The sequence below is a fragment of the Canis lupus genome, chromosome 32 (genome assembly GCF_011100685.1).
Source record: "Canis lupus familiaris isolate Mischka breed German Shepherd chromosome 32, alternate assembly UU_Cfam_GSD_1.0, whole genome shotgun sequence".
In the NCBI taxonomy this organism is placed as follows: Eukaryota; Metazoa; Chordata; class Mammalia; order Carnivora; family Canidae; genus Canis; species Canis lupus.
This window is the reverse complement of record NC_049253.1, coordinates 15,421,419-15,439,783: the sequence shown is the minus strand read 5'-3', so window position 1 is coordinate 15,439,783 and position 18,365 is coordinate 15,421,419. Positions and strand designations below refer to the sequence as shown.

The 18,365-nt window shown below is 37.6% G+C and overlaps 1 protein-coding gene across 4 annotated transcripts in view; it reads right to left on the bottom strand.

Annotated features, from left to right (window-relative positions):
• Positions 1–4,414: 4,414 nt before the first annotated feature.
• CENPE (centromere protein E) overlaps positions 4,415–18,365 on the bottom strand; it is an 82,797-nt gene continuing 68,846 nt past the window's right edge. For all 4 annotated transcript variants that reach the window (XM_038581994.1, XM_038581996.1, XM_038581997.1 and 1 more), the window contains 5 exons: positions 14,092–14,204; positions 12,443–12,540; positions 10,050–10,233; positions 7,321–7,607; positions 4,415–4,970 (listed from right to left, as the gene is read on the bottom strand). In XM_038581994.1, coding sequence (XP_038437922.1) covers positions 4,876–4,970; positions 7,321–7,607; positions 10,050–10,233; positions 12,443–12,540; positions 14,092–14,204 — 777 coding nt within the window. In that variant the 3' untranslated portion in view covers positions 4,415–4,875. The remainder of the gene's footprint in view (positions 4,971–7,320; positions 7,608–10,049; positions 10,234–12,442; positions 12,541–14,091; positions 14,205–18,365) is intronic.

Sequence of the window (18,365 nt, the reverse complement as noted above, 5' to 3'; positions counted from 1 at the left end):
ATGTTGGGCAAGAACAAAAACTCAAATTTGGCTGAAGAGAACAGAGATAGTAGAGATTGAAAAGGACTAGGTCATGTGTGCTAGGCTTAGTAAGTCATACTTAATCAGGTGCATAATTGAGCAGAATGATTGTGTAGGTTATTTTGTGCATGTACTATTTGCCTTCGTTCACTCAACATCCCCCCACCTCTTTCCGCTGCCTTTTATTTTATAAAGGCCAGAAAACCAAACTCTCACATTCCTAGCCTCCTTTGTTGCTAGAGCTGGCCAATGGAAGGCAAGTTGAGAGGATTTCCTTCTTGAATAGAAAGGCAAGGCCACTTTGAAAGGCTTTCCTTCTTTTTTGTCTGGAATGTGGATCTGCTTTGGGACATGGCAGCCATTGTGTGACTTTTGAGGTCAGAGGCAGAGCAGGGTAAGGGAAGGAACCTGATTCCTTGAAGACAGCTTCTATGCCACAGTTCTAGACCAACTCCTCTGGATTCTTATGTGAGAAAAAGTTAATTTCTTTGAATCACATCTTTCTTTAGTTTTTTGTCTTTGGAGCCAAGTATATTCATAACAGTCATGGCAGTTCAGAACAAGACTGTGTAGTGAGAAAGATGAAGGTTAAGTCTCATATCCTTCACTAGCTGGGTAAATCACTTAACACTCCAAGCCCCAGTTTTCTTATCTGTAAATGAAGGTAACCATAGCACCTGCCTCAGGCATGTGAGAAGGAAGGACAAGGCATGCACATTTATTACATTTGTACTTAATAAATGTTATTATTAAAATTCAATTAGATACCCACCATTTGCTTCGACGTGGATGGAACTGGAGGGTATTATGCTGAGTGAAATAAGTTAATTGGAGGACAAACATATGGTCTCATTCATTTGGGGAATATAAAAAATAGTGAAAGGGAATAAAGAGGAAAGGAGAGAAAATGAGTGGGAAATATCAGTGAGGGTGACAGAACATGAGAGACTCCTAACTGTGGGAAACGAACAAGGGGTGGTAGAAAGGGAGGTGGGCAGGGGGTTGGGGTGACTGGGTGAGGGGCACTAAGAGGGGCACTTGACGGGATGAGCACTGGGTGATATGCTATATGTTGGCAAATTGAACTCCAATTAAAAGAAAAGAAAATTCAATTAGAGTAGATGGCAAAAATGGATTTAAAAAAAATCCCTGACCTAATTTTCACATATAAAAACATATGCACACAGTCTTTGGTAAAACTGTCCCTTATTGCCCACGATAGCTTGGAGTTTAATGATCTCTAGTCACACCCAGCTGTGCTTGTTGCTTTACTAACAATTTCCCTTTAACTTTTGAGAATTTTAGAATAGATTTTATACAGATATGAGAATTCTCTAATCAAGGTCAAATCTAATTCTTCTTGATGCAGCTTTCTTCACCTTCCCTTTGTCTGGATTTTCAATAATCATACTCTGTGACAGCCTAATATAGTGTTGCAAAAATTTGCTTACCCATCTATATTTTCCATGAACTAAATTTCTTTAAGGCTAGGGACCATATCTTTTTCACCCTTATATTACAATCAGCCCATCTTATGAGATATTTAATTCTAAACGTGAATTTCACAAAGGCAGTACCTTTTGGTGCCTAGATCAGTGCTTGGCACAGTAAACAGCCATTAAATATTTCCTGAATATGCATGGTAGGCTCTCACTAGGTTTCTTGGATATAATTTTACCAGGCTCTCAAAAAATATTTCCTACAAAAAAAATAATTTGTCTTTTTTAGTCTTGTCTTTACTTTTCAGACCACTTTCGTGTTGTCTGACCATATTATTTCTTTTAAACATTGTTGCATGTTTCATTGTTGACTTTCATCATTGTACCTTCACAGCCGTTTATCATGATATTGAAACCCAGATCCTAAAAGGGAGATGTCAATGACATGGAGGACCAGAAAATTCCACCTTTTTCTCCCAGAGACAGATTTAAAACAATATACAGACCAAAATACCTTTATGAGAACTTAGGCTAGTTAAGAAGTCGCAGTACCCTAGGTAAGGGGAAAGCTGAGAACAGCTGCAATGACATGGGTAAGAAGAGTCATTTCATTTTCCTATGGCTCCACCCACCTCACCCCTTGCCCAAGCTAGCACATCTCAGCCTCTGGCTCCTAGTTTCTCCAGGGGAGTATGGGGAAGAGAAGAGTAGAAAACAAATCCAACGTTCTGGCTTTTTATATGGGAGGCCAAGGGGCTGGTTTCTGTCTTGCCTGACTTGGGAGTGCGGATGGAACTGGTGATAGTTGGCACGAGAGGGCCAGTGCTCCAGGTGGAGGCCAGAGTGGTTCAGCACAATTGGGAGAGGGAGAAGTGTAGAGCAAGTGCTTGGTATTCCAACTTTTTGGAGGGCTGTCCAAGACTGCTGTCTTGCCTACCTGAGGTGCTAAGGGGGAGCCAAAATACTTTGGATGCCTGAGGGCCAAGGAGAACAGAGTGGGGTAGCCTCTTACCACAAGAACATGCTTACTGCAGAAAGACACCAGAGGGAGCCAGAGATCTGGCTCCTAGGAAAATTGGTAAGCCTCTCTAATTGGCAAATTATACACACAGCCCAGAGAGGTCACATCCTCCTAAAAAGGTTTCAGAGATTCTGAGAATCTCCAACCAGGCTGATAGATGAACGTGTTCCCCTGTATGAATCAGTCTGTAGTGGTGGCTGCTTTTTCAAATGCATAAAGCTCAGAAAAAAAATCAGAACGCATGCACATTCACACACAAAACATGACCCAAAGGAGCAAAATGAATCTCTAGAACCCAACACCATGGAAGCAAATTACCAGAGGAAGATTTAAAAATAGTTTTTAAGAAGCTCAAAGATCTACAAGAGAATGCAGATAGGCAACTACACGAAATCAGGAAAACAATGTATGAACAAAATGACACTATTAACAAACAGAAACTAGGGACACCTGTGTGGCTCAGCGGTTGAGCGTCTGCCTTTGGCTCAGGGTGTGATCCTGGGGTCCGGGATCGAGTCCCACATCAGGCTCCCTGCATGGAGCCTGCTTCTCTCTCCGCCTGTGTCTCTGCCTCTCTCTCTCTCTCATGAATGAATAAATAAAATCTTAAAATAAAAATAAAGAAACAAACTAACAAAGAACCAAACAAATTCTGGACCCGAAGAATACAATGACTGAATTTAAAAAAATTACTAGAGGGGTTCAATAGCAGACTTGATCAAGCAGCAAAAAGAATCAAAGAAAAAGGGAAGAAATAAAAAAGAAAAGTGAAGAAAGCCTAAGGTACTTATGGGACATCAGCAAAAGGACCAAGAGTTGCATTATGGTACTTCCAAGTAGAGAGAAAGGGACAAAAAATTTATTTGAAGAAATAATGGGCCCAAATTTCCCAAATCTGAAGAAAATGAACATCCAAATTCTAAGTTAAGCAACATTTTACTAGACAGGATATCTGATGACTGATTATGCTTTTAATGGCCTTAGTTTTATTATCTAGGTGGGCTTATTGAGTTACTTTTATTCAGCGGAGGAGCAGACATTGTAAAGAATCAAATCTGCAGCTCTGTTCCAGTGTCTTATTTGGGGAAGCATGGCAATGAGAAACAAGACCCTGAAGGGGCAGGCTTGGGGGAGAGAATTATAGGGAGGGACACCTTCCCCTTAGCCCCAGTGAATTCCTGTGATAGTATATCAAGGGCAAATATCCACTCATAGATTGTAAAATGATGGCTATGATATAAACCATAATCTCTTCCTTTCAATGAATCTTCTTACCAAAGAACCAAGGATGAGTTGAAATCACTAACTCTGTTCTAAACGTTATGCAACTTGGTGATTTACGTGCTTTTTCAAAGTCACACGATAGAGAAGTAGTATCAGATACTCTCTAAAACCACAGTTCTTAACCTCCAATAGGATGACAAATCCTTTAAGAATATGATAAAAGTATGGACCCAAGTATCCTAGAAAAAGGAATCTATACATACAAATTAACATAAAATTTCAGAGGTTTCACAGACTGCATGAAGCCCATCCATAGATGCCTTATGTATCTGTGGGGATTCTGGGTTTAGAAGACTTTCTACTTTGATAGAAACTCTGGTGCTGTTTCCTCATGTCTGAAATAAAAGGGTAGAATGGTCTGTGAAGTTCGTCCAGCTGGGAGTGAAATGTAGTAGAGTACAAAATCTGATAACAAACCAACCAATTCTGAGTGCTTGTATAGGGGGTTGGTGGGTAACAGAAAAGCACAGGATAATTTTTGTATTTGTTATAGCCAAAGAAAGATTAGCCTAGAAAATGAAGAGGTCATAGCATTTTGCTATCCCGTAGCAATTTAAATCCAGAAAGCATGTATATAATCTCATAGCAAAATTCTGAAAGCCAACAAGCGAATAAAGCCAAATATACCAAATATCCCACCAAGAAATCATTATTAGAGTTGTGATTCAGAACCACTAATTAAACATTTATTAGGTACTTAAAAAAAAGCTTATAATTTTACAAATTAAATGATGCTTTAATGGATATATTATGCCTTAGAATTATCTAAATCATATGTGGATAACATTACATTAATAAAAATGAATACATTTTATGTATACATGAAAGACTGGAAATTTCCTTCAATAATTTTGCTCTTTACAAAATATATAAATAAAACAATTCAACTTCTAAAGTATTACCACATTCAAGAAGAAGATATTGCTATCACCATTCTAAATTACTGGAATGCATTAATCTCCTGTTCCTTCATCTTCTAATTGTAACGGCAAAGTAAAAACTGAATTGAAATTAAGTTGGATTGTGACAACAATGCCAGGGATAGGCACATAAAGTAATAATTTCCAAACACAGAATACTGGGCCCCCAGAAAAGTGACAGTAGAGGAGTCTACTGGGTCTTGCACTCGGGCACATCTTTTCCTGAGGAGGCATGCCATAGACCAGGCTGAGGATCCACATTCTCTGCTCCAGCAATTTGTTCTTCTGAGAAAAAACAAAAGGAAAAAAAAAAAAAAACCTAAATCATCTTATTTTATTAAAGAAAACCCATAAAATTTGAATACAAGTAGAAATGAAACCAATGTTAAGACAGTAGAGATATGAAGAATGAAAAATGACAATCTGGTCATTAATGAGCTCAAGTTTGGTCATTAAAAAGGTGCCTTTCACTTCACCAAAGGTGGAGAAGTTTCTTCCCCATTTTCTCATAAAATCAACTGTTAGAAAAGCCATTTTGTACATAAAACCAAGAAGTAATAAAGTGTCACTTGAAGTTCATCAGTTTGAGATTCAAAGTGAATCAAACATAGGTTGGGTCTTATTTTCCTTTGCGTTAATTTTGGAAAAATACATGCTGTGCTAAACAAATAGCATATATTTTGAAGAATAGTCATTCTCAGAAAACTCTGAGGCTTTTAAAAGTACTTCATTTGTTTATAAACAATATTCATTTTCAAAGGATCATATTTAATAAAGTAAATCTCATATATCTGGTCTTTGCAATTACCTCAAGTTGTTGAGAAAATTCAAGTTATCTTTTATAATTCAAATTAAAAACTAACATTAAAATTCTTTTAGAACAGTATTCTACTACTTCAGGCTGGAACCATCTCCTTTAATTCTGAACTGGTCAGTTTTTATTCATATATTCTTCCAGACTACACTTTTGTTTATTTCACTTAAAAGTAGTACCCCCCCCGCCCAAAAAAAGTAGTACCAGAGTGATCCATATATTGATAAAAAGACTTAAACATTTCTATTTACAGTTGAATTAATTCATATCAAGCATGTGCCTCTGGCACGATCAGAAAAAAAAATCAAAAGGTGATTTAAAGTTTCTCCATTTTTCAAAAAAATCTTCTAAAATAGCATGTATGTGTATACAGCAAAAGTTCCATTTAAGTGCCAGCTAATGGAAGGTCCTTAAATGTTTGTTAAATATTATTCCATAAAGTGAATAAATGGTTCAGAAATGTTCTCAAAGTTGGTGCCTTCCTATACCCCCAGGAACACTTCCAGACTGCTGACTTGATCTAGCTAAAAATGATCGGACAGCTGCCTCTTTTAGCATATACTTTTGTTGCTTTAGCTTTCCTCCAACTGTGTAACAGCATTTCTGACAGGCAGATGCACTGGCACATGGACACATGATTAATGCTGAGCAGTGAGAAGGACAAGAAATGCAGTATTACAGAGCATCTCTGGCAATGTTCCACACCTCTGTGTCTGGCACCCAGGCAGAGATGGGGATGACCCTTGAGGCTGCCTCCCTCTATCCAGTCAGGTGCCTAGCGCTGATTTTTTCCCCAAATCTCACCTGACCATCCACTCTTCATCTCTACTGTACCCGCTCAAGTCCATGCTACCATCACCTCTTGCTTGGACAACTGTCATAAACTCTTGCTCCTATTATTTGTTGGTTACCATTTAGGTAAGATGGTATGTTCAAAATTTACAACTCCTTATGATCCCCAACCCTCCCCTCTCCTGCGCCTCATCATGTTCTTTAAAATATTTCAAAGGCTTCCTCTATATGCTTTCAAGATAAAGTAAAAATTCCTTTATATAATCTGTGGTCTGGCCACATCATCTTTCTTTCAACCCCTCCCCTGGTTATGGTCCCTTCTACCTTGGGCTTGTCACTGTTCCATCTGCCTGATTGTTAAGCTAACTCACGTTAACCTCTCAGATCTGTTTTCTTCTTCAAGGAAGACTTCCTTAATATTCCCAAAACAAAAACCTATTATAAGCCTCACAGCCTTTTGCACTCCGTAGTTTTACCTACTTTTATTATTATTATTATTATTTTTGACTACTTGATTACTGTGTGTATCTCCTACTAGACTCTAACCTCCAGTAGGGTAGGGGCCATGTCTGGTTTTGCTTATCAATGTAGCATCAGGGTCTTACTCTGACACATAGTTGGAGATCAAATTTTTTTGCTGACCGAATGAATAAGTTAATGAAACAAGTCTATGATTTGGCTTGTGTAAAATGAATATAATTGGAAATACTGGCCCATTGCATTGATAAGAAAGGCTTCCTCAGTAAAAAATTTTATTTATAGGGTAGTGCTTTCATATTTTTGAGAATTGCTTATTTATCTTAGGGAAAAGTTGAGGGTTTATGAGGCATAATACAGACTTAGGGTAAAAAATGATGCACTTTAGGGCTGTGCTTTGGAGAAACTTTCTCACAACAGAAATGTCAAATGAAGTCTGCACTCTCTAGCTTGCTCAACTATATCTTGTCTAACTTTCCCTTTGGGGCCAAAATTAAAGATAAGTTCTGACAGTTATCCCTTGATTTCCAAAGAACCAGTATATTTACCTACCTGGGCAAAGGCCTAAACCCGAGTTATCAAAGTAGCGAACTGGATGAGGTGATGGTAAAGACTTTGATCGGCTGTCAAAAAACCAAGACTTTGGCGATTCCCTTGGCACAGGATCTTGTAAATTCCGTTCCTTGCATTGAGAAGGCGTATGCGGCCTCTTTTTGGGAGCTGTTATAGTCACTTTAGGAGACTGTGGAGAATTCTCACAAGTAACTTCTCTGTGAGCCTCTCTTTTAAGGATTCTCTCCTTCCATGTTTTGACTTCGTTGGAAAGATGATGGTTATTGCTTGAATGTAGCAGAAAAAGAGAGAGAGACTAAGTCTGCGCAATTTCTGAATTTATTAACACATAACATTTTTTTTAACTGTGGTAAAATATATATGATTAACTTTTTTTTTAAATTTTAGTTCCACTATAGTTAGCATATGGTGTTATATTAGTTCCAGGTGTACAATATAGTGATTCAATGGTTTCATACAACACCTGTGATGGTGCTCAACATAGCAAGGGCCCTTCCCCCCACTCCCCATCCTTCCCACCCACCCTCTTTCTGGTAACCATCAGTTTGTTCTCTACAGTTAGGAGCACTGGGCATTATATAAGATAATGAATCACTGACCTCTATATCTGAAACCAATAATATATTTCATTACATGTTAATTAACTGAATTTAAATTTTAAAAAACTCTGCTTCTTGGTCTCTTTTTCTCCCTTTGCTTGTTATAATTGATCTCATACTTCTAATTTTAATTTCCACCTAATGCCTCCTATATGGACTATTTCCACAGTTCAGAAAATGAAATGAGGCCTTGTAAATTGAAAAATTGTAATCATGAAGTCCTAAAAAGAAAGCTTAGAGTATGATACTAGGTTTCCAATGGATCAATATCATCCAGAGTGGTTTACTTATTGATACCTTGCAGCAATAATTTGATACATTAGTCTTCTGAATAGATGAACTTTTTTTCAAAGATTTTATTTATTTATGAGAGAGAGCGGGGGTGGGCAGAGACACAGGCAGAGGGAGAAGCAGGCTCCATGCAGAAGCCTGATGTGGGACTTGATCCCAGGACTCTAGGATCACACCCTCGGCCAAAGGCAGGCACTAAACCACTGAGCCACCCAGGGATCCCCTAACAGATGAATCTTTAATGTACTTCTGTTATTTTAAAAGAAATATATTACACCATACTTCTGAGTTATAGTCTTGCTTGTTGCAGGAAATGCCACCAGCATTTAACCAGTTCCTGCAGAGAGAAACCTAGAGGGAAGTCCCAGAGGCTCTGCTCTCCTTTATCTGGTCTTCCATGTCTGTGGACACAACTCCACACTTAATTCTCAAATCTATCTCCTTATATTTATGCCCACTGACCCCATTCTAGCCCATGCCAAAATTATCTTTTGCCTGCACTGCAGCAGATAGATTCCTAAACTGGGTTTCCTTGATTGCTTCAGCAGCCAGAGACACTATCTGATCTCATCAGGCCCTGGCTTAAAATCCTCCACTGGAGGTAATTTTCTCATTACATTTTGGATACCACCCAAACCTCTTCAGAGTGTCCTGTGTAACCTACACCAGTTACCTCTGGCATCTCTCCTTGCACCTGACTCTGTTTCGTTCTCTATGCCCTGGCCCACACTGTTTGTCTTTGAGCTCCACCAATTGGTTATTCCTTCTGACTGAAAGCCTTTATCTGGCCTCTTATCCTTTTCCCACAGCTACTCTTTTTTTTTTTTTTTAAAGATTTTATTTATTTATTCATAACAGAGAGGGGCGGGGGCAGAGACACAGGCAGAGGGAGAGGGAGAGAAGCAGGCTCCATGCAGGGAGCCCGACGTGGGACTAAATCCCCAATCTCCAGGATCATACCCCGGCCGAAGGCAGTGCCAAACCGCTGGGCCACCGGGGCTGCCCTACAGCTACTCTTACATCAGTTTCTTCATCATCACTCTTCCCCATACCCAGATAAGGTCCTATTTGTGGCTTTTTATTGTTACTGTTTAATAGCACTCATTGCAAAAAATTACTTGTTTGTATAGTTATTTGTTTAATGCCTACTTTTCCTCTATTGTATCATCACAGTAAAGTGGTTGGCACAAGATTCTAATCTTTGATAGAAGTCAAATAATTTGTCAGAACTGTTTAAAAAGTAAAAGCAAATAGGCTACAGTAATGGACTTAAGGAGTTCTCTTTTGACTTGGGTATGCAGACTTGTGGTATAGTTAAGCTGGCCCTCAAAGATCTTTATTTACTTCCTGTTTCTTGGCTTTGTTAAAAATAGATCAATTGATAGCCAACATCTGGAAGGGGGGGTACCAGTCTTATTCCTTTTAAAAGACATTTATTACATTTACTCTAAAAATGACTTTCCCCACGTGTGAAGGGTTGTCAACTCCAAAAAATACGTATGTGTATACACCAAGCTCCCCACATGTAATAGCCAGATACCTAATTTTGATATCATATAAGCAGATTTTACCTTTTGTGTGTGTGTGCGTGTGTCCATTTTCTAAAGGCTAGGGCTTTTATCTTGTGATCTGTTGTGTTGTTTTTTTAAATTCATGAGAGACACAGAAAGAGAGAGGCAGAGACACAGGCAGAGGGAGAAGCAGGCTCCTCGCAGGGAGTCTGACGTGGGACTCAATCCCAGGTCTCTAGGATCAGGCCCTGGGCTGTAGGCGGCGCTAAACTGCTGGGCCACCTGGGCTGCCCTAAGCAGATCTTACCTTAATAGTTCATTCTTTTGCTTTATTAGCTGTTCATTTTGCTGTTTTAACTTAGAGATTTCCTTTTCTAGCCGTATATATCCACTTTTTAAAATAAGAGCTTTTGTGCTTTGTACGATGCCACTGCCACCTCCACAAGTTAAGGGTTTATTTGGAGGCTGAGAGTCCGTATATTCTGATACAACTGTGAGGGAGACAAATTACACAAATAGGTGATAATTTTAATTATCTCCAGAGTTCAAAATAAAAGTAACATTACAAAAAGAGCAGGAAGTCACTGCAAAAACCAGAACATCTTAATCACCATCTCCCTAGAAGCCATCCTTGCTTTCTTCCTCCTACCTCACCTCCCATACCTTTTTGATCAACACTTCTAATTGTTTCTAGAGTCCTTCTGCTTCTCTTTACCCACCAATTCCACTAGCCCAACACTGCTCGCTGGAACCTTTCACTACCATGGCAGCAGTAGCAATCACCCTAGTTAGTGGTGTCCTTCACTGCTCTCTCCTCTACATCAGTGGAAACGCAGCAGGGCTTCCTGCAACACAGAATGTGTGTAGGGTCCACCACCAGTCATTCAGCACACTGTAAATTCTCAACATATACCTGTTACCTAAATAAAACTCAGAATGATACCAAAGCTATACTATTACGATATACTAAATTCAAGAGTCTATTAAAGTATACTTTTAAGTATATACTATTAAGTATTCTATACTATGTGTGTGAAAATAAGGTAAGGAATTGTTTTGTAAATCTTAGGTAAAACTGCATAAAAATGTGAGGTACTTATAAAGTAAAATAATCCACTGCATAACTGACAATTTACAAGAGGGTTATGTGTGTGGGGGGAAGATACTCAATATCCATTTCCTTTTGAATTATTCTGAATTCAGATACAATATGTACCCGAAAGTCACAAATCAAGAATAATTATCCTGACCCTTCAAAAGGCATACTCGTTGCTTGCTTGTTTTCGATCTTATCCCTTGAAGTTTTCCAGATAGGGGTGCACTTATCCTGCAATAGACTCTAGAGAAGTTCAGGCCAAACATGTACTAGACAACATCTTGAACACTATCTCATTATTTTTAAGTGAATGGATAAAAATACACAGAAGTATTATCTTATGTTTGCTTGACATTCAGAATTTGTAGTGTGCTTTCACACATAATTTTCAGTTTGATCCTTACAATAAGTATATACATAAGCTAGAAGGACAGGTATTGTCCCCATGATTTCATCTAGTCATGAAGTGAGGGGAATCTGCCCTTAGTTCAGTGCTTGTTTACTACACAAAGCTGTCCCAAACACTGTTCAGCATCCTCTCTTTTCAAATGAAACACAAGAGGCAGTAATATGGAAAAAGGTACAGGTTGAGGAATGCATATGTAGAAATTTGATCATTAGATTTGAAACTGTGTCATAGCCAAACTGTGGAAGGAGCCTCGGTGTCTATCGAAAGATGAATGGATAAAGAAGATGTGGTTTATGTATACAATGGAATATTACTCAGCCATTAAAAACGACAAATACCCACCATTTGCTTTGACGTGGATGGAACTGGAGGGTATTATGCTGAGTGAAGTAAGTCAATCGGAGAAGAACAAACATTATATGGTCTCATTCATTTGGGGAATATAAAAAATAGTGAAAGGGAATAAAGGGGAAAGGAGAAAAAATGAGTGGGAAATATTAGAAAGGGAGACAGAACATGAGAGACTCCTAACTCTGGGAAACGAACTAGGGGTGGTGGAAAGGGAGGTGGGCAGGGGGTGGGGGGGTGACTGGGTGACGGGCACTGAAGTGGGCACTTGACAGGATGAGCACTGGGTGTTATTCTATATGTTGGCAAATTGAACACCAATAAAAAATAAATTTATAAAAATAAAAAAAGATTTGAAACTGTGTCTAAGATAAATCTGAAAGTTTTTCTCAAGTAAGCATCAACTCTATTTTCTATACTAAGAATATGTAGGATATTATTTCCTTATTTCTACTGTGTGCTGATTGTATTTTTACTGCGCATATGGTTAAAATCTATTAGAACATGTTTGTGTTTTTATTGGGAAGGGTACTTCTACCTTGATAGTTACAGGATTCTTTTATAGTACTGAAGATACTCTACTCATGTAAAGATCTAATAACACAAAGGTAAAATTAATATTTTTTAAGAATCTATAATGGATAAGCAGTTGAGATTACAGGAAGCTAAGGAGATGTCTGTCACACAATAAATTTGATCCCAATAAATTCATTTCAAGATAGTTTTTTCTAAATTAGTGATTAACAGGTTTATTCTTGACTGTCACATCTACAATGTCTTCAAAATGTCTAAGTGTATTGAGAAATAAGATGGAAAGGACCTCGAAACATCAGCATTTTCTACTTACTTGAGGTATCCTGGGCTTGTTGATTTCTTCTGAGATTTTCTCTCAGTACCCTTATAACTTCTTTTTGATGTTCTACAGTGGCCTTTGTAGAAGTAATTCTAATAAGAACAACAATGGAAATATGTAAAAGCCTAGCAACCGATTTTTAATGGAAGGATAAACAGAAATGCTGTCGAGAATTTTCTAATAAGATTTATCTCATTGACATAAAACCCATAAGTGGCAGTAGATAACTCCCTGGTATCAAATTTTATAGCTATAACACCATCAGATTGGAAGTATTCTATTTTGTTGCAAGAGTAATTTTTAAAATTCTTCTTAAATTTCTGGAAGGCCAATAGCTATTAATTGGATACAATTACCAGACCATAAAGTGAGAACTTCTACACCTATTTCTACATTGTCAGGGAAGCAAACCCTGGCTGCAGCTTTAGTCTAATGTGATACAATCAGAGGTCAAATTCTACTCACTATTCCCTAGTACAAAGTGACATTTTATGTATTGTAGGCTTAAGTATTAATCAGCAGTTATGAATCAAGAGACTTTCTGCCTTTAGAGACTCTGGCAGTATCAACCGATTCTATTCTATATGTGAAACTGATCTTTTAAAAAAAGATCAATTGATTGATTTATGAGAGAGAGACACACACACACAAAGAGTGCAGGAGGGGAAGACATAGAGGGAGATAGAAACTCAAGCAGATTCCACAGGGAGCCAGACATGAAGCTGGATCTCAAGATCCTGAGATCACAATGTGAGCCAAAACCAAGAGTTGGATGCTTAACTGACTGTATCACCCAGGCTCCTCTAAAATTGCCTTTTTATAATGAAAAACTTGATGGGTATTAGTTTCACTAAAACCAATAGTCTTCTTAATGGAATGTGGGAAGCTTGAGTGCTTTCCGGGCAAATTTGGTATCACGGTTAAATATTTATAGGAAGAACAAAAAGCATCAGGAGTCAGAAGGAATCTTAAGAAATCCTCTACTACAAACCTATCCTAACTGATTATGAATATAAAGACCAGAGAGATTAAACTGCCTGTATGTAAAGTGATATAATAATAAGTGGCAATATTATATTTCTAATTCATTGTCCCTGACTCTGTTTAATGTTCTTTCATCAGATTAGATCATAAAGAACTTTAGGCATGCCATGATGTATAGTAGTATATATAAATAAATAAAAAGAGGTTATGCTTTTGGGTACTAGGTACCATAATTTAAAAGGAAATACGATTTTACATAAAAACACAACAGGAAGAACAAATTAAATTATGAGAGCCAACAGAAATCTTAGTTGAACTGCCAAGCACACACAGATGTGTGTGTGTGTGTATATATATATATGTTATTATTATTCATCTTCAAGCATAAAAAAGGCCAGTTTTAAACTGTTTATAGAAGACAGCAAGAATCATCAAAAAAAAAAAAATCATCATCAAAAAACATGGTGTGTTAGTAATTGACCAGAACTATGCTTATTTTTAAAAACTTTGCATATGTAGTAAGAATTTAACAAGTTTAAAATCTGTGGATGTTTGTATTTAGTTTAAGAAGTTATTTTAAAACGTTAACCAAAGCAAAAAATTTTATATAATTTAGAAGGGAAACTTAAGCTATTAAAGTCGTGTTCAGTTAGACATACTCTTTTTCAAACTCTTTGGCATTCTTCTTCTTTTCTAGATCCATTTTCACCAGTTTCATCTTGAGATCTTCAATTTCTTCTTTATAGGGCTTAGCTCCTAAAGCAACTTTATCCTAAATTTTTAGGGAAAAGAAAAATAATTCCAGAACACTTTTAAAGAGCTGTTAACTACCTTATTTGGTAGGAACATTTTAAAACAGCAAATTCCAAACATATGAAAAGCAAAAAGGCACAAAATTTAACCCTAAAATGAATAACAAGTAGATATCTGATGTGAGGTATACATGAAACTATTGGAAGGTATAATTAAGAACATAAGACTTTCAGGTTTTTTTGTTTTTTTTTTAAAGATTTTATTTATTTATTCATAGAGAGAGAGAGAGGCAGAGTCACAGGCGGAGGGAGAAGCAGGCTCCACGTAGGGAGCCCAACGTGGGACCTGATCCCAAGTCTCCAGGATCACACCCTGGGCTGCAGGAGGCACTAAACCGCTGCGCCACCGGGGCTGCCCTGACTTTCAGTTCTTAAAAGACTTTTTTTTCAATTAAAAATGAGAAACAAGGGGATCCCTGGGTGGCACAGCGGTTTGGCGCCTGCCTTTGGCCCAGGGCGCGATCCTGGAGACCCGGGATCGAGTCCCACATCGGGCTCCCGGTGGATGGAGCCTGCTTCTCCCTCTGCCTGTGTCTCTGCCCCTCTCTCTCTCTCTGTGACTATCATAAAAAAAAAAAGAGAGAGAGAAAGAGAGAGAGAGAGAGAAACAAAATGAAACAGAAAAGTTGAAAATAAGGAGTAGACAAAGTAAATCAGGAAAATGAAACAACAACAAAAAGTCAGAATAGCAATATAAATACCAAACTGGAACTGAATTCAAGGTATAGAGTATTATAAAGTGTTGTTGTGATTATTTGGACTAAAAGATGGTTAAATCCAGTGCTGTAAATGTATCTACTTTCTCCTAGATAATCAAAAATCCTATGCAAATACATATTTACATGTATTTATTAGTTTTTAAAAAAACTTTTGAGTTTTATTTCTTTTAAAGATTTTATCTATTTGAGAGCAGAGCACAAGTGGAGAGGAGGAGGGACAGAGGGAGGGAGGAGCTGACTCCCCACTGAGCAGATATCCGGGCTCCCATCCCAGGACTCCGAGATCATGACCTGAGCAGAAAGCAGACACTTAACTGACTAAGCCATCTAGGTGCCCCCATACTTACATATATTTAGGCTCTTTTTTTATAAATAGATTTTTATTTTTTAGAGCAACTTTAGGTTTATAGAAAAACTGAGCAGAGTACAGAGTTCCATATGCTCCATCTCCCTCCCCCCCCCCACCTATTTCCCTTATTATTAACATCACATATTAGTATGATTTGTTACAAATGATGAGGCAATATACATTTCAGGCTGCCTTAGAGTTTACTGTTCCTATTGTACATTATATGAATTTTGACAAATATCTAATGACATGTGTTCATCATTACTATATCCTACAGAATAGTTTTGCAGTCTTAAAAGTCTCCTGCTCCACCTACTCATCCTTCCCTCTCTTACCCCTTTTGGATCATTGGCGAGCCTTGATCTTTTTATTGTCATAGTTTTGCCTTTTTCAGAATGTCATACAGTTGGAATCACAGATTACGAAGTCTTTTCAGATTGGCTTCTTTTAATTAAGTGTGCATTTAAGGTTTATCCATATCTTTTTATGGCTCGATAGCTCATTTCTTATCATTACTGAATAAATCACTCATTTCTTTTTATTGCTGTACCACAGCCATACGATGGAGAATTAGAATTACAAAAAATAAAATCCATCTAAATAGGGACCCAGAGAGTTCTCTTTATTCCTCCAGGTAAATAGGGTTTCTATGGGGGTTGGGTTTATTCCCAACCGCTGTACAAACATTTACATGCACACCATGGCTAGCAGACTAAAGAGGTGCAAAACTTCCATAAATGGTAAATGCTCAGCTTAAGGAGGTCGATGACTGGGTAAGAGAAGCCCATTCTTGGAGGAGCCCACTGTCTGCTCAGTCACAGCACCACTTCAACCCCACCTTCTCAATCAGGTGCTGATATCAGGGACTCTCTGAGCATATGACTGGCTGGAGTATTGTAATTTTGTAAGAAACTGCCAAACTCCCTTTCAAACTGGCTGTCCCATTTGCAGTCCTACTGGCAATGAATGAGAGTTCCTACTGCTCCACCTCCTCACCAGCATTTAGTGTGGTTTTGGATTTTAGCCATTATGGCATGTTGAAGTATCGCAGGTTATGTAGTGGTATTTTGTAATTCTCATAACATATGATGCTGAGATTCTTTTCATATACTTGTCACATGTATATCATCTTAGGTGGGGTGTCTGGTCAGATCTGTTGCCTAGTTTTTAATCGGCTTGTTTTTGTGATCACTGTTAAGAGTTCTTTGTGGGACTCTGCCCTAGGACCCCAGGATCATGACCTGAGACAAAGGCAGATGCTCAACCACGGAGCCACTCCAGCGTCCCAGGTATTTTTAACTTAAATGGAGTTTAACTTACCAAGTTTTTTTTCTTTTACGGATAGTGTTTTTGGTGTTGTATCTAAAAAGTCATGACCAAACCCATGGTCACCTAGATTTTCTATCTCATCTTCTGGGGATTTTCCAGTTTTGTGTTTTACACTTAGATTTTTGATCAACCGAGTTAATTTTTGTGGAATATAGAAAGTCTGTGTCAAGATTTTTTTGTTTGTGGAAGACCAGTTCCAGCATCATTAGTTAAGACAGACTATCCTTCTCTACTGAATTGCCTTTGCTCTTCTGTTAAGGATCAGTTGGCTGCATTTGTGTGGACCTATTTATAAACTCTCTATTCTCTTCCATTGAACTATCTGTCTACATATTATTTTCAAAGTTCAAAGAAGGGGATCCCTAGGTGGCTCAGCGGTTTAGCGCCTGTGTTTGGCGCAGGGCGCGATCCTGGAGTCCTGGGATCGAGTCCCACTTCGGGCTCCCGGCATGGAGCCTGCTTCTCCCTCTGCCTGTGTGTCTCTGCCTCTCTCTCTCTCTCTCTCTATCATAAATAAATTAAAAAAAAATTCAAAGAACTCTCAAAATAAATAAAAGGTATCCATTTATGACACCAAAAAGGAAATTTCAAAATATTCTAGAAATGCAGAAATTACTGTTTTTTGTTTTTGTTTTTTGCCACAGTATAATAAAATAAATCAGTCATATTTAAAATTGTTTAAAACATTCTTAGGTAAAATAAATCAAAATAGAAAATACTGAATTAGAAATGAAAGACAAGAGAATTCCGTATTTCAAACACATGGCCAAAATTACACTCAAGAAACATTGATGATCTTAAACAGTTTTACTGTCTGAAAAGACAGAAAACGAATTTCTTGGTTAACATCACCTATTTTATCATCTGCAGCTTGGATGGATTCAGTTGTTAAACTTTTGTGGCTCTACTGGAAAAAGAATTTCTTTGAAATTCTGATTTGAATGACATGAAATTTATGAATTAATTTGGGAAAAACTTAGGGTCATATAGTTTTTAGATTCCAACCTAGGAAATGATGTGTTTTTTTATAAAACCACATGTTCTATTTCTTTTTAATTTTTTTTTTCTTTTCACATCCTTTGCCCTCACTTTTTTTGTTAAGGTTAGTCATTCAAACATCTTTAGATTTTGTGTCCATTATAAATAATGGCAAAATCTTTTTCTCATCATGCAGGATGTCCATAAAGTTCTAGTGCAATTTATTTATTTTTGAAGATTTTATCTATTTATTTGAGAGTGAGAGAGCAAGCATGAGTGGGGAGGCAGAGGCAGAAGGAGTGGAAGAAATAGACTCCCTGCTGAGCAGGGAAACTGACTCAGGCTGATCCCAGAACCCCCGGTGAGAGATCATAACCTGAGCAGAAGGCAGATGCCTTTCCAGCACAGTTTAAAGTTTTGATCAATTCACTGCTACTTGATATAAACAATTTGTAATGATATAACAGAGGAAATGTATCAATATTTAAACAAAATTGTTAATGATTCATTTGTTCAAATTATTTTCTTCTCTATTCAATTAACAAACCCTACATTATTTATTATATTGGGACAGTTATAGCCAAGATGTTTTCAAATAATGGTGAATAGGTTAAACAAAAGTTTTTTCTTATGTCAAGTCTTGAGTTAAATACATTGTTGTATTTTTAAAAAATGTTTTGTTTATTTATTCATGAGAGACAGAGAGACAGACAGAGACACAGGCAGAGGGAGAAGCAGGCCCCATG